Below are 26,628 nucleotides of genomic sequence, written 5' to 3' on the forward strand. Positions count from 1 at the left end.
GGCCTCACCTTCCTCTACATCTTGGATATGGAAAAGTCGCATTTTATCCATCTGATGTAAAGTGCTAGGCAGATAATTTCATGGACAAGTCCCCTCCATTCTGCTTCTGATCAGATGATCACTCCTGTGTCTATGTACCAAAATGCATGAGCCATTACTAAAATGGTGGTTAACATTCCTGTTCTCCTTCTCCATGTAAAAAGGGGTCAAGCCTGGGATATACATTCTAAAGAGGTTTGTAGAAGTTTATTGCAAGCAGCACCATATGAGTTATGATGGAAGAAACTAAGAGTTTTCAGAAATATACAAAACAAACACATCAGTCTCGAGGGAGAAAATGCAGTGAAGCCATCAGGGTTGCCTATGTGCTTAGCCTCCATCAGCTATCCATTCAGGGATTTTATGGGTATGTGTGTGAGAACTGTCCAGATTGAAACATGATCTACCCACACAAAGTAGAACAAAAGATGACAAGAGCTCTTTGCCTTTGGAGGCTTTGCTAAGATGTGGCATATCTTTTTTTTTTCACCAAGGAACCCCAAGACTGTCCCAACTTATTTAAAATAAGTACCCTTTTGGAAATATTTAGGGGGGAAAGATGAAGGTCTTACTGCTAAGGGTCTCCAGCTTCGGTTCAGATCTGGCAGCAGTCCACTGACACCTCTGATCTCCAAATAATCAGTCACTGGGAAAACGGCACCCTGGTGAGTTCTGAGGTGATTAGTTACTGCTTGGCATGTCTCATCAGTTTGAATCTGCGATAGCTAATCTGGACCAGGGATCTGGAAAAGGCTGTTCATCTAAAGTACTCTGATCCACAGGTAGATTCAGATTATCGTTCTCCTCACTCCTTGATCCATCTTCTGTTTCCATAGCAGCCAAAACAGTAAAATGGAAGCATCTGGCACAGTCTCAGGTAAAGTCCCCTGAGGCAATGAGTCTGCTTAATGGCCACAAAAGGGGTAAAAAGACTCTAAGGTATGCCAGTGTGAACTTCAGCAAGATAAAAGAAAGAGGAGGCTCCAATGCCATAAGAGAGACAGAAGTAATTGTCAGGAAAAGAGAGAGAGGGGAAAAAAATGGAGGGAGAATTGAAATTAATGCACAGATGTTTAGGAGACTGAGAAAGAAAGAGAAAGTAAACAATAAAAAGAGAAAGCATGAAAGGGCAAGACAGAAGGAGATGTACAGAGGAGAAATGTCAGGAGGAGTACTTACAAAAGGACAAAGAGCTGAAAAGCTGGGAGAGGAAATCAGAGAAGATACCAGACAGGAGACAGAGGGAGACCTGCAAGAAGGAGGGGTCCAGTGCCTCTCTACATAAGGTAAAGTGAGTCTACCCAGGATGATGAATGTTCCACAGATTTTAAAAGCACAGAGCGCCCTGGCGTCCAATAGCACTGGGGACAAGCATTAAGCAGTGATGAATGGCGTGCATTGTGAACTTGGAAAGTCTGTCCATTTCGATGGACCCTGCCTCAGAGGTGCCCTAGAGCTACGTTCTCTCACTGATGATCTCATGCACAGTAGAAGTCTCCTCCCAGGTTTTGGGCCAGTCCATTTGTAAGGCCATTCCAAATCGAGAGAACTGCAGACATGTGAATACTCTCTCAGATCCATTTGCTCACAGTGGTAGAGTCAGAAATGGTTGCATGGGATTGCTCCCAGCAATTCAGGCCTAACACACTGAAAATTTCATGACTTCTCTGAGAATCTCCAGCAGGGCAAGTCTGTCTCTTTCTGTGAGAGGAATTCGATATGAGGGCCTACTCATAGTCCTACCCTGATTTCATTTAAATGTCCAAATGTTCTGCCATCTTTAGGAAGAGAGGATGTCTGCCCCCAGGGACAGATGGGTTGCTGGTGGGCAGCTCTCTGGTGCAGCCCCTTATGCAGACTATCTAGTGTAAAGAGAGACGCCTATTCCAAGGTCACAACTCTTCAGGGGATAGCCCAAATTCCAAGGCTGTTCTGCTGGTATAAAAGGTCACCCCCATCTCAACAAAGCATTGCTAAAGGGTAACACTGGCCTCAGAATTCTCCACAGGGTCAGCTGAGATGTTCCACTGGTCTTCAGGCAACTCAGCTTCTCCCTCAGCCCAGCCCTGCTTCCTTCCCTACCCCTTCATAGAAGTTGATCCCAAGAGAGCCTCAAATAAACTTCTTGCATGCCAATCACATTGTCAGGGTCTACTTTTGGGGGTCCCAACCTGCAACACCAAGGAGATATCCACTATGATGATTCCTTTAGAATCCTTGAACCTGTAGTACTCAGCCATACACATAACTTCATGCATACATGCATGCATAGACACACACACATACACATTTACTTAAACATAGCTCACATTAGCCAGCAATAAGCACTGAAATGAAGCATCTTTATTCACATATCTGTTCAAATGTCACCTTTTCAAAAGCCTTCTCCAACCGAACCTCTGGTTCTTCTGTCAATGTATACTGCTCTATTTTCTTATTCTTATCACCACTTGTTACATTGTAGATTCATTTTTTTTGTCACTTGTCTCCTGAGAATGGAAGCTCATGAGAACAAAAACTGATATGTTTTGCTTTATTGCTATATCCCCAGTGCTCAGCAGAGTGCCTGGGCTATTATAAGCACTCAGTACATATTTAAAAACAAATGAAATAATTTAATGCATCTTGCATAAAAGCTACCTTAATGATAAATGGCATCTCCCCTTAAAATCTAAAGGTTTAATGTTTAATCCATGAAAGCACAAAACAACACTTAGTCTGGTCTACAAAACATCTAGACATTTAGACAAGGTAAATTTTGCAATTTAGTCACATCTTGAGCTATATTTGTTATCTAAGATTAATCTGAGTAACAACAACAACACCACCACAAAACAGCTCATGGACTAGGGACCAGATATTTGTCAATGCTGAGGAGTCAGACTTGGACATTTTCCTTTTAGGACTATGCCCATTCAAAGTTTTTTTAAATCCTTATGTGTTGTGTTTTTAGTATCTTAGAACAACCATCTGGACAATGCCACCAATGATGATTGTTCCATCATCAAACAAGACCAATAAAGTTCACCCAGAACAGGTTAACACTATTGCACCCAGAAAGAATTGGAATTAATCTCCCCAGCATTCGAGAAACGCTCAGATTTGATTTCTGAAATCTTACAGGACATATTCCTGTCTTGTAGAGATCACCAGAATTCCCTTCAGAGCCATGAGTATACTATTATCAGGATACCAAAAATGTAGGGCCATTTGGATAAAGCCACCAGTGCCATGACCTCCTAGCCATGGCCAACAATTCTTCCATTTCTTCTCTTACCTTTTGGGGAGATGTGTCTCCAGGTAACCGTAGGCTCTGGTCTACCCGTTGCTATGCAGGTGAGGCTGATATTATTCCCTTCATTAATGGAGATATCTGAAGAAATCTCTACAATTTTGGGAGATACTGTAGAGACAAAAAAGATAAGAGGGAAATAAAAATCTTGCTGAAACATTTCTTTGTTGTCTTATAATGATAGTTGGCAGCACAGCCCAGGGGCTGAAATATTGGGACTATAGGAGTAAATGATTAAAAATTAGAGGAATTACCTTAAACATGAAAGAATTATCTTACCTTGAATTTAGCTTTTATTTCTTCCCATTTAAACACAGAGTCAGGGAGTCTGAGTGGGAATGGATTCCACTGCAATACTGCAATAACTGTTCTCCTAGCCTCCACCCGCTTCCTTCTCCACTCTCACCCCCACCCACCTCCGACACACATTCACCAGTCATTCTCCACACCGCGTTCAGAGTCCTCTTTATATAATGCAGTTCTGATTGTACCACATCTCTGCCTAAACACCTCCAGTTGCTCCGTATTGCCTACCTGAAAATACACAATCTTCTTTATGCCAGCATACTAGGCAGTTCAGAATCAAGCATCAATTTATGCTACCTATGATCTCACCTTTCCTTACCCTCCTTGTTATCCCCGACACTCTATGTCCTTCTTGGCCATCACGCGTTTGGGATCTATATTGTCTCTTGTCTTCCTGGAAATTTTCTGGTCATTCTTTTTTAAAGTTTATTTATTTTGAGGGAGAGAGAGAGAGAGAGAGCAGGGGAGGGGCAGAGAGAAAGGGAGAGAGAAAATCCCAAGCAGGCTCCTCGCTGTCAGCACAGAGCCCAATGCAGGGCTCAAACTCACTGTGATAGCATGACCCGAACTGAAACTGACTGAGCCACCCAGGTGCCCCTCTAGTCATCTTTTAAAGTCCAAATCAAATGCCAGTTGGTGCAGCTTTCCCTACCCCTACTCGTGTCTGTCCTCCTTCAGATACTTAAGTTAAAGCTCTTCTTATCTGTGTTCCCAGAGCACATTACTCATACCTAATGGGGAATCAGAGAGAACAGCAATTAGGCATAACACATTTGGTCTCTTTGTCTCTCTCTATCCTAAATTAATCCCCCAAGGAGGCGAAAGGTTTATTCTAATTGGTAAAATTGCGAGTAGGATCCCACACTTCTTTCAGTCTTTTGTTTTGGAACCAGGCTTCCCTTAGGAAGCTGTTTTCCAGTGTCGTCTTCCTCAGACATGTGACACAGGGGCAGCATCCCATGGGGTCTTGTACACCCTACAGCACAGCCTCCACTTGCCTATATGTATCTGTCTCATTCTTGTGTTCTAAATTAGAAGCCCATTGTTGCTATACATCTAAGCCTAATTCTCTAGTACCATCTTTCCCACTGGTGAATGTGGCATTTAGCTCAAGTATGACATTTGTTTCTCTTATTTTCTAATTGATTTATAAAGTAAGGGTGACATTCATGAGCTTCCAGACTCCAGTTCTTGACACCTATCTATGTTATGGTTATTTGCTTAGCATCTCTCATCCAATAACCAAGAACTTTTTCATAGCCTGAGCCATGACTGAATCATATTTATAACCAGGGAAAAAGCACAACAAATATTTATAGGATGGAATTATAATGATATTCAAGGGAACCACCTTTCCAACCTGCTACATGTTTGTTACAATATCAGAACTGGATTACAAACACATATCAGTTCAGTCTCACAGGCACTAGTTTTAACACATTAGTTCATCATAAATTAAGTGACCCCTCCATTCAGCTCCCTTAGGGCTCTTCAAATTAGGTTCTTCCCTTGAATAAGCCACCCTCTGAGCCATCAGAGTGTGCAATTCCAGCACACATCATCTACCCAATACACAATGCCATCTGGCTTGCTGAAGATATCAGGAAACTTAAATGTCAAATTATTTCCTGTCCCAAGGCCAGATGATGAACCCCCTCATTTGAAAATCAGATTGATCGCAAATTTCCATGCTGGACTTTCCTCTTCTGCTTGAACCATTAATCACTCACTTCTAATTGTGTTAGGCTTTCTTCTCCATGGAAACGGGATCATCCAGGTATCTTCTAGCCTCCTTCCTTCCTTCCTTCCTTCCTTCCTTCCTTCCTTCCTTCCTTCTTGCATAGTGTCTTCCACTCCCTTCCCACACTCCACCTTACTGGGAACACTCATTAATAAGCATGTGTTGCACTTTTATTTCCTAATCCCCACACCTTTGCTGCTGATTTTGGTCACTTAGACTCTCTTCTCCAACTATGTATACCTATTGGAATTATACAAGGCCCAGGTGAGGGCCTTCTATAAGGTTGTTCAGATATCTCTACAAAGATGTCACCTCTCTTTCCTGGCAATCCCATAGCCTCTTCCAAGTCATTTAAAATAAACTTGCTTATGTTACACTTGTCTCATCTTTCCGGTATGCTATACATTCTGAGTATAAGATCTAAAGACTTAGTCTACTTTTTTATTTTCTGCTGTCTTGAGTGGGGTGTCATACAAAAAGTAAACATCAATTAATCATTTTTAGATATAAATCCATATTGAGCTTTAGACAGAGAGAAAGCGTGTGTGTGTGTGTGTGTGTGTGTGTGTGTGTGTGTATGAATTTGCACATACACCTGCACTCTCACAACTATTTGATAGGACAGATACAACTATTTGGTAGAAGAGTCTATGTGGTGAGGGCTGGGGAGTGCCCATTGGCTCTATGATCCAGGACTTCTAAGACGTGACATTGCAATTTATGGCTGTACCATTTTAAAAGCTAGATTGAATCTTCTTGGACAGAAAGATAGTTGATGGGTTAATGACTGGACACTTGATTTGCTGACTGTCTGAAGGATCCAAGTTTCTAAGTGCTCTCAGTCTTAAAATCATTTAAACTTGATGTATTTTATTCACTGCTTTAACTGTAACAGTCACTGCTTGCACCACCACTCCCCCAACCCATACATTCACCTGGCCCTTGCTCCCACCCAGCGTTGGCACCCACAAAGCTTTACTTGCTTCCTGGAGGACAGACAGCTTGCATAATGACTGTGTTGGCCTTGCAGACACGGCTTCAACTGTGCAGGTAAGTAATTTATTGATCTGTAAAGCACTCCGAGATGCTCTGCAAGGGATTATGTCACGCCAACGCCATGCAATAAAATAAAAAATGATGGACTTTGTGAACACAGGGTGATTTAGGGTTTGTAGTTGGAAGTGTGCTTAAAGTACATTTTAAGTGGAAATCAGACTGGGTAATGAATTACTCTTGCTTTGGAAGGGTTTACTGGGAGTTCATTTTCCTGGCTTCTTACATGATAGCTAATCTGCTAATCATACACTAGAGAACAATGGACAGCCCCCAAGTAGAATAGAAGGTGTTTTGGGCCAGAGCTGTCAGCACAGTAAGTATATTAAATGAGACAATCACACCTTATGCTTGGAAGAATCATCTAGAATTGTCTCCCTCCACTAACAGTTGGCAAGTATCCAACTTATGAAGTAGAAGTTGGAGAAATGCTTGCTGTCCTTTCAATTCTGCCCAGGAGAGCAGTTCAGAGGTGGCACATGGCCCCAGATAAGTTTGAAAGGCAGACCTTTCATGGCATAGAGCTGTGGTCGTTTGACAAGAGGTGCAATCCCAATTATCAGAACTAAATTGGCATAGTACCTAAGATACTAGGGGATTGAAAGTATCATTTTCCAGGAGGAAACTGCTAGCACACTGTCAGTATTTAAAATTAAATTGAATTGATAAGGATGCACTGTGGTCTTAGCTAATTCATGTTCATAAAAAAGTTCTGGCCAACTAAAATAGGATTATTTATATATTTATATTGTTTCCATGGATACATTCTGCATCTTACCTCTTCTCATTATGCAGGCTGTTAGAAACATACTAGGATTACTTTGTCTGTCCTTCCTTCCTTCATCAATATTCATTGATCACTTCCATACACTGGCATTATGCTTAGCACTAAGAATTTAACAAGACACAGCCCTTGTCCTCAAGGAGTTACAGTCTAGAGATATAAAAATTGGTCCAGAAGTATATACCTTTAATGTATTGTGACACAGAAGAATAGAAATGGTATTAAGGGAATACAAAGGATAGACACTTAAGCCAGCCTGGAGATGGATGTCATGTCAGACCTTGTGGATGTGTGACACTTAACTAAGCCCAAGATAAGTAAAAGTGAATCTGAAGAGGAGAAGAGGGAAGGCATTGTAGGAAAAGGAGACATAAGAAGAATACTATTATTAAGAGTTTTTGTGGCAAGGCATAATTATTAATGGAAGAAGAGCTGCTGACAGAGGCTGGGCTAAAAGTCTTTCAGCGAACATTTGGTGAACAACTCCTATATACACAACTGTGTTGTTGGTATATGAAAGACATGCAGAAATATATAAATTCTGTTGGCTCTCCACTAGCTTACAATCTGTTTGAGGAGACAGTGACTATGAACATCCTAGAGAGTTGAAAAATAAAGCAAAATTTGTCACAAAATTGTGTGGGGTTGAATATCAAGTGAATGGTACAAATATTCAGTCCTGTAAATTGGGAAAAGGGAGGACATTGCAAGTAGGAGTGTTAGAGTGACTTTGCCTTGGCTAGCGAGTCTATTTTGGATACCAACAAATGAAAAACAGTCACAAAGGCTGAGAAAGTAAAGCCACTTCAAGTGGAACAGGAACACCTGGGGATCAGTGGGAAGCAGAAATTCATGAAATGTATGAAGACACAGTTTATTTACTACAAAAGACAAAAGAGAGTAGTGGTTGAGATCCTGACTTGAATATGTTCAAACTGGGTAACCTTAGCCAAATTAATTCACCTCTCTGTGTCTCACTTCCTCGTCTATGGAGCAAAGCTAACAATACCATGTACCTCTTGGGTTTTTTTGAGGATTTAAGGAGTAAGTTTACAAAGTGGACTTAAAGGAGGTCCTAGCAATTTGAAGTGCTCAATAAGTGAGTTTTAATATTATATGCACTTGGCAAACACATTATGTAGTGTCAATACAGAATGGGTGGTTGATAGATTTTAACTGATTAAAGGAAGAAGAGGATATAAGATCAATGAAGAAAGCTAAAGCCAAATTATGGAACAGCTTGACCAGATCCTAGATTTTCACTCTATTCTATAGGCAACAGCATGTATTTGAAAAATTTTAAAGAAAAAAATCCCTAATATTTTCAATGTACTTTAGGCAAAATAATCTGCAAAAATGTGTCAGACAGAATGAAAGACAGAAATTGAAGTCAAATAAATCAATCTATATTAGAGTGATATTCAAGGCATGGATTAAACTGTTGGCTGTATAAGGATGGAAAGAAAAGGATGGTTTTAAGATCAACGCCCAGGAAAATGCACGGGTACTTGATTGCCAGGAGGGAGGAATTAGAAATAATGAGTCAAGTGTGAATGCCATTTTGTTCAACAGCAGTTAGATGGCTAAGTAGCACATTCCTGGAAGTTATATGGAGATCTTTTGGGGAGGACATTATTTTGATGAGTTAGATTCTGTTTTAGACATTCTGATAGACATGAAGGCAGATTTAACCTTTCGGCAATTACAGTGATGCCATTAAAGGTCTGGGGCAAGGTCCCAGAATAGGATTTGAAAGTCAACAGCAGAGGAGTAATAATTGAAGCTTCAAAAGTAAATGAGATGTGCTAAGAGTTCATGCTTCCTTAAAAAGGCCATCAGCTAGTTTCCACATACATGTATGTAACATCTCTGCTGACTTTAAGTTCTGAACCTAGAAAAAAACACCAATATGGGAACAGGAAGACCAAGAAGTGAAGAGGTTATGTTTGGGAAGGGAAGCAGAAGCCCAGTGATCCACACTCTGAATACAGTTCCACATTTGAAACATTATGTTAAGGTTTAATCTGGCTCTTATTGAATTCTAATTCAGAAGTGTAAATAATTAAATAAGATAATTATTGAAACAGTATTCTAGGGAACTTCCTCATTCTTGGTTTAGCTTCCACTGCCCAGGTGTTAAGTTTTAATAATTATGCCATTAATAAATAGCAATTTGCTGTTTTTAGCACACAGTAGATATCCTATTAAATCCAAATTAAGATGCTTTATTAAGCATTGCACAGTCCTGTGGGGCTGGGAATGCACATAAGTTGCTTGGACCAGGTTGCTCCCCATGGCACATGCAGATCTATGCATCCCAGATGGCTCCCTTTGCTGCCAGTGGCACTTCTCCTGCCTCTTCTCTGTAGTGAAGATCTGAGATGCCTATGGCAGCTAATGGTAGTTTTCACAGCAAGGGCTGCTTCACTACTAAGGCCTTGAGACCTCTGTCCTTACATAACTAAAAGGACCAATCTGGAACACCCTTAACTTTCCTGGTTTCCAGATCCCACACAGAGACTCTCAGGTGTATGTTAATAGCCTGGTGCATGAATGTGCCATCTAGATCAAAAAGCTGAAGATGCAATCAAGCAGGTGTTGGTTTGTGGACTAATACGTCTTTTGTTACTGGTCACTGTAGACCAGGGCAAAGTCTCATGCAAAATATAACTGTTAATTGAACTTCTTTTTCTCATTCGGACTAAACAAAGAGATGAGTTGGTCATGGAGCATGAAAACTCCTTCTTTGAGGTCAAAAGCCCTTCATGAACCAGAGCCTGCCTCTCTCTATCCATCCCAAATCATTCTCTTTTTCTCACTCCACTGGCTACCCTTCTTCCTGAAACACTCACAGGTCATTCATTCCTTGACTCAGATGCATTCTGCTTATCTTTTTCCCTGCTCTTGACCTGGATGGTTTTGTTTTATTCTTTAAATCTTAGCTCCTCTACGAAGCCTTCCTTGATCACACTTTCTAAAGTGGAACATGCCATACTAGATGGTTACATAATTACCTGCCTCTTCCCAATACAGTAAAATCTTGGTTTGTGAGCATAATTCATTCTGGAAACATGCTTTTAATCCAAAGCACTTGTGTATCAAAGTGAATTTCAAGAACAATTGGCTCAGCTGTGACCATGTGACACTCGGCATCACGTACTACTCGTATTGCAGACACTGCTCGTTTATCAAGTTAAATTTATTAGAAATGCTTGCTCATCTTTCAGAATACTCACAGAACAAATTACTTGCAATCCAAGGTTTTACTGTAAAATGTAAGCTCTGTTGCCTGTTTTGTTCATTGAGATGCTCAGCACATACCATAATATCTGGCACAGCTTTCAATAAATATTTTTTGAATGAATGAGTTAGGGTGTTTTTAAATTTTTTTAATGTTTATTCATCTTTGAGAGACAGAGCATGAGTGGGGAAGGGGCAGAGAGAGGGAGACACAGAATCCGAAGCAGGTTCCACTCCGAGGTGTCAGCACAGAGCCCGACGTGGGGCTCAAACTCACAAACTGCGAGATCATGACCTGAGCCAAAGTCGGATGCTCAACCGACTGAGCCACCCAGGAGCCCTGCGTTAGGGTGTTTTTATTCGACTGTTTGGAAATGCAAATAAATTGAATGAAATGAACTTCCTCAAGATCTTGAAATGACCCCTAAAGACTCTCAGTATCTATAATAATACTTATAGTAGCTATTTATTAAATACCTGTTGTATAATAGATATTTTACATATATTACTTTATTTTATCCCTGCATTAACCCCACAAGTAGATATTACTTCTAAAGTGCCCTAATGTCCTCATTTATCTGGAACTGTAGAGTCTCCTGGAACATAGGACTTACACTGCCAACATCAGAAAAGTTCCAGGCAAGTGGGGGTGTGTTGTCTCCCTAATTATTTCCTTTCCTACATTTTACAGATGAGAATAATTATATTCAGAGGGATCAAGGAACTTGTTCAAGGGCATACAACTGAAGATTGCAGAGTTGAAGAGTGTTTTTGAAAATGAGGGATTATATGAGTTAGAAAATACAAACTGCATGTGGAATCATGGATGCATACTTTAAAAACCATAAACATACTGAGTACACACATAGACACATGCATGCATTGACACATTTTGAATCTCTGTTGTTCATTACATATTTTACAGGGAGCTTGGCTCCATTATTTCATTTAATCTTGACAGAATCCTCTGAGGAATACTACTATTCCTACTTACATATGAAGAAATTAAGTCTTAGTGAGATTTTTGTAATTTGCTCAAAGTTATCCAGGTAAAGCATTGACAGTGGGACCTGAATGTAGATTCTATATGATCCAAATATATTAAGTCTATTGGAATTCACATTACCAAAAACTGTGACCTTTGCTAAACTCATCCGTCCCTTTCACTCATCATCCCTTTTCACCTCTCTATGTGAATATCTTCATGCTTATGGTACATTCGGGAAAGGGAGCCCTCTCTGCTCATTTGTATATGGTGCTATTCTCTGTCAGAAGAGTGGAGGGGAGGTTTCAGGAGTATATTTCTTGAGACTTCCCACTCTTGCATAAATATCATGTTGTCCCCCCTCCTCCATCACCAGAACCTCCTCATCAGCACCCTCATGTTTAGCTTCTACTAATATGAGCTGAGGCAGGTAGCTGTAGCCTTCCTGGACAGCCTTCCTGGGAGGCAGCACTGTAGTTCCCCCAACCTGACTGTTTCATCCAACCAGGTGTTCCTGGCTGTCTCTACACCATGGCAGAGAAATAATCAATTAAACCCACTGCTGTGTCCACTGAGAACTTATTTGGCTTATTTTGACTGAAGAGACTAGTCAGTCAGTCTTTCCATCTTCTGTCCTTTTCCCCTCCCTTCCTGCTTTCTTTCTTTTTCTTTCTTTCTTTCTTTCTTTCTTTCTTTCTTTCTTTCTTTCTTTCTTTCTCTTTCCTTCCTTATTCCTTCTTTCCAATAAAAAAATTATAATTGAATGCATATTCCAATATTATGGGTTCTGTGGGATTTCTTATCCCTCAATAAAAAGAACCCTAAGCTTTGCATCAGAAGATCAGGTATTAAGACCCGACCCAACAATCACTAGCTGCATAAACTCATGTAAATCATTTAACTCACTGATTTCCTTAATTATATGAATACTATCTTGCTTCTTTAGAATAGATTGCCTATGGATCAGACAAGACTGTGAGAAATCACATTTTAAACATAAAATACTATTCAAAAGTGATTTATTAGTGTTACTAAAAATGTGTACCCCTAGAGGCCAATATGAAGACAAATACAGACATTAAGGGCTGTGGGGGAGGGGCTTTGGCTTTGTGGTGGAGATGGGACCCCCACCCCTTGCCAAAGTGGATGCTAAGCACCAGGTAGATACCTGTGCTAGTGGTTCTGAGGCATCTTTAAGTCAGGATGCTGGCTGCAGCTCAGGATGGGGATGTGCAACAGGACTCCATTCCCTTGCCAGCAGTGAGCTTGCCTCCACTTTCCAGAAGGGAAAGGTCAGATTACAGACATTCAGAATCCTAAATTAGAGGTTGAAATCGCTCTTAATGGCAAAGCTCAGGCAGATTGTTTCATCTTTTACCAGAACCCTTTTGTCATTTCTTATATCTCATTCTTTCTCCTTCTCCATATTAAAACCCTTCATGTTTGCTGGAAAATCATGAAGTCCTGGGAGAAAAGCTAGTGATTTATTCAGGATTAGTCATAAACCACTGGTTCTGAAGTTTGGAATTTGTTCCTTTCAGGATCAGCTGAAATGTGGAAGGAAGTTTTTATGAGTTCTGCTCTCTGACCCAATTTAGTCGTTCCTGATAGAGACGTAGGAGAATAAAATAAACACCATGCATTCTTCACTCTATGCTTTCCTGCTTCTGGGCATATTAGTGTGAATTGAATTTCACAGCAACTTACCTGGAACCATAAGTGCTCCATTATATTTGGCATCATCCAAGAAATTGCTAAGAAGTATCTTTTCATCAGTTGTTTAATGTGGGAACAAAAGGGTATTACTAATAAGCATGATGTGGACCTGCCATCCAGACAGGACTGGTTGTTTTCCAGCTTCCAGCACAATGGCATTTGCTTTTGGTTCAATGTGCATGACTGACTTCATGCTCCACTCACCAAATAGGACCTGATTTTTAGAGACCAGGTCATGAAGGGAGGAGAGACGGAATGGGAAGGGAAGGGAAGGGCCACTGAACACCTTCTATGCTAAGTACTTTACCAGAGCTTGACATTCTCTGCTTCCTTTTAAATTCTCACAGTAATTCCTAGGCATTATCCCCACTGCACAATAAAGACAATGAAATTCAGAGAAGTTAAACAAGTAACCCAAGGTCATCATACAGGAAGTCAGACAACTAAAATTCGCTAAAAATGTGTTTCTAAAAATATCATCTAAACTTTATACAAACTAGAGGTCCTCAAAAACTAAAATAATGCTACCCAAAAGGGAATCAACTAATAGCCTGATTCACTTACATAGTTTTATGAGAATAAAAAAAAAGAAAAAGAGAGAGAGAGAGAAATCCAAGGCAGTATTACTTTTTATTACTCCTGATGGAGGAGAACTAATATTTGTTGAACACCTAATAAATACTAGGCACTTGCCATGCATTTTCCCATTTAATGCAAAACACTGAGGCTTTAAATAGCTAACAATGTGCTCAAAGTCACTAGGCTAGAAAGTGGCAGATCCCAGATTCAAGCTTTTTCTATAGGGCTTTGGGTATCAAATGAAATATGTAGGTACAATTGAAATCACTTAGTGAACTGCTAATCATTCCACAAATGAATGCTATTGTGATTGAGATAATGCAGAGTTCAATCAATTAGTGGTAAACAGCATAATTGTCTACTCTAACAATCCAACCCGGAATTGCTGACCGGGATTTCTTTATAGCACACCTATGACATCTTCTGAAATCCATGTTTTCTTCACATGCATCTCCAAGGTGGCAGTGGTAGGAAGGTTCTGATGCCCCCTGCTTCTAATTTCTGCTTACCAGCAAGTGTCTAGTCTTGTTTTCCCCAGAAGCCAGAGCCTGCCACTAAGCCTCTTCAAGCAGTTTCCTTTGTTCCCTTGCCCTCTGGCATATGGCTATGTCTCTCTCTTCCTAAAGCAAGAATGCAGCTGCTGCCCATGAACTTCAAGCGGCCAGTTAAGGAAAGCTCTAGAACTGTGTCTGCCACTTTGCTCCTCCCCCAGTCATTATCGGTTGCCCCCTGTTCCAGAAAGACTTTTTGCCTAAGCTCTGAAAGATCTCCAGAGAAAGGAGACACAGACCCCATATGACTCAGGACAATGCCTGCCACCCTGGGCCTTAGCTGGAGAAACCCTTTAGATACATTTGAGTTTTAGGGGCCTGCCGTTCCTGTGGTGCCATGATGTTTTCAATAGGGGTCCTTTTCCTCCCAATTTAGGAGGAGGTTAGCTAACTCTGCCCCTTGGATGTTCTTGCTTCTACACAGCAACTTGCCTTGTGGAGAGAGGAATGGTCCTTCTACCACACTCAGTGCCATCTCCTAACCCCAGGACAGATTCATACTTCTCCATCTTGTGATGGTACAAGATAACAAGTAAGAGTGTCTGTGTAGGTCACCATAATCTCGTGGACTTCTAGCAATGATTCTCTTAACTCACACTCTCCTCTTGCCTTTAAGAGTTGCTCAGGTGTTCAGGTGCCAGCCATTGCCCACTTCTGGGCTGTTCCATCCAGGCCAAATAGAGACAAGGGAGACAGGGGGCAGGGAGGGAGCCCTCACCTCCTGGAGACTCTGGGTTCAGCCCTGCAGAAGGCTGTGTCTCTGGGCTGCCAATCTGCTGGCTGCCAACAGTGACAAGCTCACTTACCTTCTCAGCTGCCTTGGTGGTGACATTGGCACTTTAATTCCTAATTGCCTAAAAGCACTGGTAGTTATGCACTCACACACAGGCTATAAAACCATGTGCAGCAAGGGACTATGCCGACTGCAGTTGGGAGGTAGTGGCGAAGTCCTCCCCACTCCACCCTTGACTGTCGTATGGAATGGATTCTTCCACAGCTGTTGCTCTTTTCCCGAACATGCCTGCAAGGTTGAATTCAGAGGAAGGGAGACAGCCCTGAGGGGAGTTTCTGTCTCTCTCCACCTGAGTACTGCTATCATGTATGTCAAAATGAAAATTTGAGTTATACCCACGTTCCCTGTGACCATCATCTTTGGGAATAATTTAGGCAAGTGGAAGAAACATCTCATTATCTGGCCTTGAATCCTGAAGCCCAGGAAGTGGCCCCAGTGCTGTCCAAAGTAACTTGTCAGTTGGTTTTAAACTGATTTCTTGTTCTGAGGCCTTATTGCCACTAAATCCCTCATAAAGGTTAAGGTCTGTGAGCAGATCAAGGTGAAGCCTCTTCCCCTCCAGCATGAGGGGTGGAGATGCAGGCTGGTCTGTTTTAAGCTACAAGTTCTCAGTGATTGTGATGGCTCTCTTAATCCCCCTGTGAAATGTCACAGTGCTGGAGCAAGTGAGGGAAGCAGTTGGGGAAAGAAAAAAGTTCCAACATGACCTCTTGTTAATACAAAGCTTGTCAAACACATCACCTAGAAATACCAAATGTCTTTATTAGATTCTTTTATCTCCCCTGGAGATTGGAGGGATGCAACCAGTTGCTTCTTGGTGGAGATGTCATCATCCAGAAACTAATTAAAGGCTATGCAGGAAGCTGGGTCTCTCGCACTCCAGAGAACAAAATGCGTTAGCAACTGAAGTTATATATATATATATATATATATATATATATATATATATATATATATATCAAGTGAACTTTATATTGAAAAGGGCAAGTTGGGAATTTGACAATAACTCTCTTTCTCCCTCATCAGCTCACAGCAGGTGGAAGTGGGCCCATCAGGATGTCAATGAATCTTGACACGAGGCCATCTGCTCCCCCGCATCACTCAGGCAGGGATTTCTCCTCTCTGATACCCAGGGTTGGAAAACACCTGACTGCTTACTATGGGAAATACAACTGCATGGTCTTCATGCCAGCATCTGCCCTTCTCCATTACAGTGCAAGACATGTGCACTCAAGACAACATTAATTTATCTGTGCGCATCAAGAAGCTTCACTTCTCCCTCTGTAAAAAAAAAAGGATCTAATAATTATCCTTCTCATAGGGCTATCCTGGGGATTCAATGAGTTCATATGCATAAAGGGCTTAGAACAATACTGTGCCTACAGTGTGTGCTCAACAAAGGATAACAATTTGGCCTATTTGTCATGTTTATTTCATTGTTCAATAGAACGATGTCTCAAACAGAGTTCTGGATTCCACCCCCTCCTACCTGCTCCATCCTGGTTAATGACACCATCATCTATTTACTTGTCCAAGACAAAGACACAGGAATCATCTCTTATTTCTGTCTTTATCTCAATTTACACAACCATTGTTAAGTCCTGTTGGATTTATCTCAGAAATAACCCTCACCATGCCTTGATCTCATTTTCTTGTCTCTTACTTTGCAGGCCCATCATCTTTTGGGGGGTTGTGCTTATACCACTGACATGGGAATTCCATTCCCTGCATCAAAGATGGGATAAATAAAAACAACAACATAATTCAGATTACATCCCCTCCTTAAAAACCTCAATTTGCCCCGACTGCAGTGAAATCTGAAGTTCATACCTGTGTCTCTAACACAGCTGCCCCCTGAGGAGCTCTGACTTTGCCATCGACTGTTCTGCCCAGAATTAACTCAGCTCCAGTCCCCAGACCTGTCTTCTGTTCCCTGAAGGTGCCAAGCTGGCTTTTCCCTCACACTTTCCAGTCTTTCAGTTTCTGTTCCTTCTCCAGAAATGCTCTTTCTCCAGATCTCCATATGGTTGGTTTGTTGGTTGGTTGGTTGTCATTTGGTTCTTATTTCATTTGTCACCTACTATGCATCCTTCCTGACCATGCCATCTAAGATAGCTTCCTATCCCACCCTATTATTCTGCTTTAGTTATTCTGGGATATGCATCTATTTCCTGAAATCCTCATTTGTTTGCTATTTGCTGTTTATGTCTTCTCATTAGGATGCAAAGCCCATGAGAACAGAACCACATCCATATCTCACCACTCTCTCCCTGTCACCTAGAATAGTGCACAGCACACAGTAGGGATTATTTTTTTATGGATACATGAACTCCCCTGGTCAGAATTAGTTGTTCCTTTCCTTGTCTTCTTGTGCCCCTTTATTCAAACCCCTCTCATGCAGAATATCATGTACCGTCTTAGTAAATTTTGGCATAAGCACTTAGCACCCTCACTAGAATACGAGACTTGTAAGGAAACATCTATACTATTCTTATTTATTTTCCATGCTTCACCTTTTGTATCCCCCAACATGGAAGGGTATTCTTTACTTAGAGGCACAACAACTGAGTGTTCATATCTGTTTTTGAATGGCATCATACATATTCTCTTTCCTGTGGCTCCACAGTATTAAAATAGATATTTTTGGTAATAGGTTTGGTGGCCTAATGGGAATGATTAAACTGTTACTGCCACACTGGTGGTCTATAGGAGCACAAGCACGTGCGCGCACACACACACACACACACACACGATATATTTATCAAGAATCAGCGGCAGGGCAGTCGTATTTCCTACTACAAAAATTGTTGCTCGTCAGGAAACCAGAGAAAATGTCAACAAGCTTTTGAGAAGTCCAAGTTCCATATCTTCTTCCAGGGCATGAGGACATCAAAGGAAACAATGGCCTACGGTCTGCTCTTCTTTTACTGAGGTTGTGTTGAGTAACACAGAAAAGCTAAACAAAAAATCTGTCACCAGGCAATAAATTAAAAATAGGTCTGTGCTACTGAAGATAAATCAGTAACTTTAATACTCCTCCCCTGAGCTGGGCATCTTCAAGGAACATAGGACAGGTGTCTCCAAGCTGAAGTATTGGTTAAAAAGCTGTCCTTTAAATTACATTTGGGCTATTTCTTTTCTGGCTGCCTGTATTTTTTGTGATCTATCTGGAGGCTTAAAAAGACACACAGAAAAATAAATCTCAGTTCCATTAAGCACACACTATGGACTTGCATATTTGTTCTTATCTCGTGGCCTCCCTTCCTTTCTATCATCCCCCAGTCCCCCCACCTCCCCAATGCCATCAAACGTCGGCACCAGAAAATGTTTACCATTACTCCAGACACTGATACTAATCTAATTCCCTGTAATTGCTATTCATCATCATGTAGGCTTCTTTTCTCTTATAATAAGCTCTAGTGCTCACACCCCACACATTCTATAACTCCAGATATAAACTCATATATGCTTATTTCTAGAATCAGAATGGTTGGCATAGGAATCGGCTTCCATCTACAGTGTCAATCAGAGAACATGGGTCAGCGGATACTGACAAGGGTGCAATGCTATGGGTCTAGATGAGATTAACACAAGTTAATGTACTTGCCTTCATTTGAAATCAGGCACAGGCCCCTGCTGAGATGAATCAATATTTAATAATTGTGAGATACAGTTATGTGTATGGGAAAGGGTCTCCTTTTCACCCTCATGGGGAACTGTTTGCAACAACACTGCACATACAGCATCTCATAATGTCTGGTGCTAGCTCCTCTGGCAATTCCTATTTTTATCAGCAGCACCATCCATTTCTAAAATGCATAACAAAGATAATAAGCTAACCCCCAAAAGAGATCTGCCTAGACCAAAGTGGCTAGGGACCAGCACGAGTTCATAAAAGTAGGCAATGGGATTTTCTTTACTGGAGATGTGGGCTAGGAAGGGTGCTCTGGAGTCCAGGAGGAGAAGGAACAACTTTATTTCCAAAAGTACTTAGTGCAGAATTTAAAATCAGTCCTCCCAGGGCTGAGGCCATGTCATTGAGAGAGAAAAGACACAGACTTCTGCCCTTCTCAGTCTTCAGTTCTCCATCTATGTCACCCTGAGCCATCACTGTTTGCCATACTTTAGCCTTCTCAACCGTAACAGGAGGGTGTCAGGCTAGCCAGAGTTTCTTGGCCTTGGGACTATTGACATTGGGGATGGATGTTTCTTTGTTGTGTGGTGCTTGCCTATGCATTGTAGGATGTTTAGCAACATGCCTGGTCTACCCACTAGATGCCAGTAACATCTCACTCCAATGACCCCAGAAGTTTCAACAACCAAGAATGTCTTGAGACACTGCCAAATGTCCCCTGGAGGGTTAAGTCACCATCACACCCGCCCCCCCACCCCAAATCACTGGGCTAGCCAACTCTTGGAATGTCTCCTAACTTTCCGACTCTGTGATAGTTACAATTGTTTGAAAGCTTCTCCCACATATCACTCTCCTTCTAATTGCCCAGGGTTCATTTTCAAAGCAGAGTTATGTGTTGTCTGCCGTGAACCTCACTTCTCAGCCTTTAAAGGCACAGTGGTGCTAAATTCATTGTCACGTTCCTCAGCACATCCCCCACTAGATACTTCTCAGTTCCAGCTCCAGATGCAGATGCTGTGTCAACAAGCATCCTCTTGCTCTCTCTTGCCCTGACCACCTGGAGGTACCAGAAACTTCCTCCACTTTTGTACTTTACCTATGCCTGTTCCATCTCACTGCCCCCTTCTGCAGGTTACCAGCAGTGCAGAGTAGCAGCTGCTGAATGGCTCATTACCCAGGGCAAATTCGTCAGAAAGGAGCCTGAGCCTAAGCACTGTAATGAATCCTTCCATTGGCTAGGAATGAATGCATTAATCTGGGGCTATTAGAGTCTTTTATCAGACTGCCTAAAATATACTGCCTTTCCGAAGCACACTGAGCAGGCATTTCACCCTAAAGGGATGTGTGGGAGGGGAGCACTATATTGGCGCTAACTAAAACAGATCAGCTAAGAAAAATATAAAGTGTGTGTGTGGGGGGGAAATGTACAGAGAAACCAGATACGGTGTTTCTGAATGTACTTCTAGACTTTTCATTTTATTTTTTCAAGGCACCCAAGCTTTAAAAAAATTCACACCATCTGAGCAACTTCCTTACAAGTGAGGATGAAGGAAAGACAAGCAAAACTCTGAAAAGGTCCCCACAGTGGCAAATTTCCCTGTGGAATTTCATGGTAAGATTAGACAGGCCACAGATCCACAGGCTCTGACTTCATCATACACACAGTGGAGGCTGTGAGATGGCACCTAAACAGATCCTGGCATCAGAGGACATACAATGTTCTCCTAGACATAGGGTCAAGAGAGCAGTCATGTGCACACACCTGTCACCACCACTCACCCCTCTGAAAGTATGAATGCAAGCACATTCCAGCTATTATGTAAGCACTCAGACCCTCTTGCATGAGGTCACAGGGAGCTGCAGCCAAGAGCACCCAATGTAGCAGTGCAATGGGCACTGGAACCAGGAAGAAACAACAAGGCTCCTAGACCCAGTACAGGCTGGGGAACAAAGGGTTGATGTATCAAGGATTTTTGGCTTCATGTATAAAATTGAAATTATCATAACTGCTTTCCCTGATAGAATTTTTGTAAAAGTAAAATTAGGCAGTTTCTGTGAAAGTGTTTTCATATCAATAAGGCAAAGAGAATATGGAGTAAAGCTGGGGATGCCATGGCCCGAAGGCCAAAACATTCCAAAGTTGCAGGAAAGATAAGTTGTCCAATGCAGTAGCCATGCAGATGATGAGATGGTGCCTCTATCCACTGCTGTCATCATGAATTTCAGGTGGCCTGAAGGTTTCTCCAGGAGCCATGATACATGAGCCAAACTAAAGACAGGAGGCTGCCTGAGTGACCTGAGATTTGATGGGATTTCCCAAGAGGAGATCTGGGCTATTAGAAAAACACAAACTAATTTATTGATGAGTCTGCTGGTTACTGACTGATCCTTCAACTGTGGCTGCTCTGTTTTTCAATTTCCTTGATCATGCCCTATGATTTCTGCTTTTCACAGGCAGAACAACATAATGAGATAGGATCAAGGTAAACTTATACTCCTCCGTAGGAGGTCCCAGTGAGGAGAGAGCTGCTGCAGAGCTCAGTGGTCAAGTTCTGGTCACTAAAGGCTGCTGCTGGCATTTATTTCTTTCTGTCTTTAGTAAATCTGGAATCAACTGGGCTTCCCCAAAGCCTGAGATTTATTGATTTCAATCATCCTCTCAACCATCTAAAGCAGAACACTTTACATTTGATTTCAACTTCCCCTAATCTCTCAATTTCTTGGGTGGCAAAGAGATTAATAGGCAAGCACAGCCATTATTTTTGATTAGGATGAATTGAGTCTAGTGCAGCTGTCTGCTTTTAAGTGCCTTGACCCATGATTTGCCTGTGCACAAAGCAGGGTCAAGATTAGAAAATCCAAACTCCAAAATAAAGTAAAAGTAATTGATGCTACAAAGCCCTGCAGCTCCTTGTTATCCTGTCCTAGGCTCTCTCCCAGATTATTGAAAAGCTGTGGTCTTGGAGAACTAACTTCCAACCCTCCTTTGGTGATTGTGACCAGCAGACACTAACAGATTCTTCTTCTTCTTCTTCTTCTTCTTCTTCTTCTTCTTCTTCTTCTTCAATAACAATAGAGTAGATTTTTTTTTGTTTTTGTTTTGTTTTTTGGTTTTTGGGTTTTTTTTTTTTTTTTTACTATATACAGCAAAAATAATAATGCCTGGCCATTTGTTTGGAGTAGATTACCATGGCCCATTTATGTAGCTATTGGGGAAGGAAGAAAATAACTATTTGTGGTATAACAAAATCATATGCAATGGGATAATTGGAAGGCAGCAAGCTCTAATTTTGGGTATCGTTTCTCATTAGACAAGCACTGGAAAAACTCTACGTGCATTATAAATACAGAGCTTATTTCAGCTCGATGCTCTGATGAAAGACAACTTCCTCTCTAGAGAAAGAAAAGTGAGAAGAGACCATTAAAGGGAAAAACAAAAGGTTTGATTTATTTTGCAAAACCTGTAGACACATATGTTTGTTCATATACATGCCCGTCTACACCCATGCAGACTTACATACATATGTATATGTACATATACACATACTGGGGAGGGTATGAGAGTAAAGACCATAAGAGAGGAAATTTGATGTTTAAGCCTGGAAAGACTTCTGACAAGAAATACTTAGAGTTTTTTGTTTTGTTTCCCATTTTTACTAGAAAATTCTTCTATTTATATAGCGCTGAACACAGACAGGAGACTTTTTTTTATCAGAACTAGGAGAATAACAGATCAGATACCATCATAAGGCTGTCACAATGTATAAACAGTCTCAGCAAAAGAATCTGGAGTGCTGAGGCAGAGTGTAATCATAATCCAAATCAACAGAAATTAAAACAACAAAAAAAGATGAGCTGAAAACAAAGCACAGCCATACAGTTTCATAAGAATGCTGTCTCTTAAACTGCAAAATCTGACCAGACAATGTGTAGCTTAGGTTCACAGTGACACAGTACATTAATAATGTTGTGTTAACCTGACTGAAGATCAACTGCTTATAACTGAATATTCTGCCATAAAACTACATGTAGCTAACTCTTCATCAAATTCAGGTGGTGGCTTTACAAATAGCACACGTTCAAAAAATGCATCAATGAAATGTTAGGATGCTAATCCTTCTGTGGTTCTTCCTTGCAGGTACTAATAATTGAAGGATGGAGCAAAGCTTCAGTTGGGATCAAAGGTCTAACCAGTCTTACTGTCAGATCAGGAGGACTGGGGGTGTGGTAGGGCCTGTAGGAAGAAAAACTTCCCGTTTCCCCCTTTTTTACTGAGATGTAGCTGATACACAATGCAATGTTAGTTTCAAGTGTACAGCACAGTGATTCAACAATTCTATACGTTACTCAATGCTCAGCAGATAAGTGTAGTCACCATACATTATTATAATATTATTGATTATATTCAATCTACTGTACTTTTTTGCCCCATGACTTACTTATTTTATAACTGGAAGTTTGTACCTCTTAATCCTCTTTATTTGGTCCATCCTTCCACTCACTTCTCCTCTGGAAACCATCAGATTGTTCTCTGTATTTAAGAATCTGGTTTTGTTTGTTTGTTCATTTGTTTTGCTTTTTTTAAATTCCACATATAAGTGAAATCATATGGTATTTGTCTTTTGCTATCTGATTTATTTCACATAGCATAATATCCTCTAGGTCCATCCTTGTTATCACAAATGTCAAGATCTCATTATTTTTATGGCTGGGTAATATACCATTGTGTATATGTACCACATCTTTTTTACCCATCCATCTATTGATGGACACCTAGGTTGCTTCCATATCTTGGTTATTGTAAGTGATGCTGCAATAAACATAGGGGTGTGTTTCTCCTTTTGAATTAGTGTTTTCATTTTCTTTGGGTAAAATAACTCTTTGCCTAAAACCAATCTGATCTACTTATCAAGTAGAAGGTGGGAAAGCTGAATAGAGAAGAGTTCCACTTGTCTGTATACTGTAGGAACACAGGGAGTGCAAGTGCCCTGTAAACCTGGGCAAAGGCAAGTCTAAAATGAGCTTGGGAGGGGACTCTGCTTTGGAAATAGTAAACAGTGATGTATGGGTCAGGTTAATGAGCCCAGACTCACCCTTTCTTCTGCAAGAGAACAAAGTAGGAGTTAAGGAAGGCAATCTTTTCTCTAGCCCTAGCAAGGACAAAAACATTTTGGTGGAATTTCCTTTTCTGTTGGTGGAAACAGGATATGAGGCAAGAAGAGCTATGGATACCCTTAAACCCAGTCCTTTCAAAGCAAAAATAAAATATTTGAAATGCAGAATAACTACCTTCCTTATTTTAGTTCAAATAAATGTACAGGAGATGCTGAGATCAAACAATTTTCCACATAAATAACATAAGTAACATTCATCAAGTCACTCATAAGATAGGGGTGCTGGCAGCACAGGAGGTTAAAGGGGTGTAGGCATCATATTCTAAAGCAAAAACAGTTGCTATTTGGCAATGGAGAACTTGCTGCTATTTGCCCTGACTATAGGGTTATAGGGCAGTCAGTGTGTCATACCTTTGCTCTTGTTCATTCGTTTGTTTGTTAGATAATGATTTATAATTTACAAGTACACACTGAAATCCTTCATATTTGAATTAGAGCACAGTGTCTGGGATTGAAGCATTTTACACCAGTAATTTCCTAGTCCTGGTCCCCAGAATTTAATATTACATGGGAATGCTTTCAGGGTATTGTGGCATATTTTAGGAATGGAAAGGGTATTCAGTCACTTTTTATAAAGTTATTGTTTTTCCATAATTAAATTTTGTGAAAATTATCTCTGAACAATTATTTCTAGTCTCATCCAATAGTGTTCTTTGTTTTCAAAGACAATAAAGAAAGTAGCAATTAGCCTGATTGTGGGTTTGTGATTTTATTTTATTTTGAATGGAGGGGATCTAAAGTTTCTACAACTTCTTTGATCTAGAGAAAATATGCTTGTCCTGGTTCTCTCAAGGAACATGGAGCTTTTCAAATGGCACCTGTTTTTGGAAAGGTAGTAATTTTTTATTTAAAATATTGTACTAATAAATGCACAGTCCTTGGGCTCTTCCCCATAACAGTGATTGCAAATTTGGCTCCAGAGTCTTATAAGTATGATGTCCACTAATCTACAGTTTCTTGGAATGAAAATTCCTTCAGAAAAAAGGGCTATGCGTTCCCGGTATTCTGTTAAAATCTCTAGCAAGGTGGCTTGTGACAAGCACAAACTGGAAATGATTAAAGCACAGATTCATGAGTCAAGGCCCTCAAATACTTTGCCTGTTCACTTCCCTGCCAAATGTAGCCAGTGAGACAGCTGTGCTCATCTGGAACAAGTTGGTGCACCTCTCCCTGGTCCCCTCTATGTCCTCAGAGTCATTACAAATGTGTTCATTAATGCAACAGTTGAATAACCATTCCATGAGCACCTACTATGTGCCAGTCCCACATAACAGAGATGAAAATGAATAGAGCAGGAGCATTTAGTGCAAGGGCACCTCAGTGAGTGAAGAAGTTGTTGATACATGCAACAAATACTATACAGCGCCACCATATAAGATGCATATGTCAAGTATGATGGGAACACAAGGGGGGGGGGAAGTAAGCTAAAATGTGTGCTTCGGTCATACAGGAAATGTGGAAGCTGTAAGGGCACAAAGTGTTACAGGAAGTAAAAATAGCATGTGTGAAAGTTAGAAGTAACAAGTCTGAAATGCTGGGGAGTGAGTTGGGCTATGTTCCCCTTCTGCAACATGGATAGTGATGAGTGGTAGAAGGCAGTGGCAGAAAGATAATCTGGGGTCTCATTTTGCAGGAGCTCATATGCCTCATGAAAGAGTGTTTTTTATCTCAGGAAATGGGAGCTATCAGAAAATTCTAAGCAAGAAAGTAACAAAATCAAATTAATGTTTTGTAAGGATAATGCTATCAGCAATATAGACTGCATATTCTAGAAAGTACTGATGAGAGGTAGTTTCTACTCTTACATCTTCACCACCTCACCCACTACCACTACTTTTCACTTTTAGTGTTCCCTTTACTGATGCCTATTGTTTGTGAGCATTCAAAATGCTTTAAAAACACGACCTCAATTAATCCTTGCATCAACTCAATGTGGCAGTTATTATTAAAACTTTATTTTACATATGACACAGAACAAGTTTAGGTAAAATGCATAAGGTCACTCAGCTAGTGAGTGGCAGAAGTATGATTTTTACCCAGGTGGTATGACGCTGGAACCCACACCCATAACATCCTTAACCTTATTATTAATGCCCAAAAGTGTTAAAAGTATTCTTTAAAAAATGGCATGGATAGGGTCGATCTAAGAGGGAAAAGGGTAGCATGCAAAAGAGTTAAGGAATATTTGGTAGATGGATTTGTAACACTTGGTGACTTACATAATCAGCACCAACAAATAGATTTATACCATAAAAAAAGAAAAAAATACAGGTTATACTGAGGTTCTAGCTTGGTTGACTGTACGTTGTTGTCATTTGTTGAGATGAGAAGTACCACTTGTAGAGAATACTTACATAGAATATGCAGTGGGAATTTGTCTTTCTTTAAAAATACTACCCAGAATCTGAACCCTTTTTCTATACTTAAGAAACCCTATATAGTGTGAGTCCACTATAAAATCTGATAAGGTCAAAGAGTTGTGCTTTTACACTCTTGTAGCTGGAGAATGGGCATATCAACTGGTCTTTGTCTATTGCATGCTCTTATCAAGGACTCTGCCTTTAGCAAGTGAAGAAAAGAGGCAGGGACAGTTTGGAATTTATTCCCTTTGGGATGTCTAATGCTCAGACACATCAGAAGTTCCATGATAGTGCCAATAATGGTGCCCTTGTTAGCTGCAATGGCTCTAATGCCCTGGGAGACTCTTCCTTCACTGATTGTTGTATGTGTATATTGACCTC

At 40.7% G+C, this 26,628-nt stretch overlaps 1 protein-coding gene across 6 annotated transcripts in view; it reads right to left on the bottom strand.

The window, feature by feature from the left end:
• Positions 1-26,628, bottom strand: part of NTM (neurotrimin) — a 939,421-nt gene that overhangs the window by 104,560 nt on the left and 808,233 nt on the right. For all 6 annotated transcript variants that reach the window (XM_019421437.2, XM_053900251.1, XM_019421438.2 and 3 more), the window contains one exon: positions 3,317-3,442. In XM_019421437.2, the coding sequence (XP_019276982.1) occupies positions 3,317-3,442 (126 nt within the window). The remainder of the gene's footprint in view (positions 1-3,316; positions 3,443-26,628) is intronic.

Source organism: Panthera pardus, unplaced genomic scaffold (assembly GCF_024362965.1).
Source record: "Panthera pardus isolate Hobbes unplaced genomic scaffold, ASM2436296v1 HiC_scaffold_12, whole genome shotgun sequence".
Lineage (NCBI taxonomy): Eukaryota > Metazoa > Chordata > Mammalia > Carnivora > Felidae > Panthera > Panthera pardus.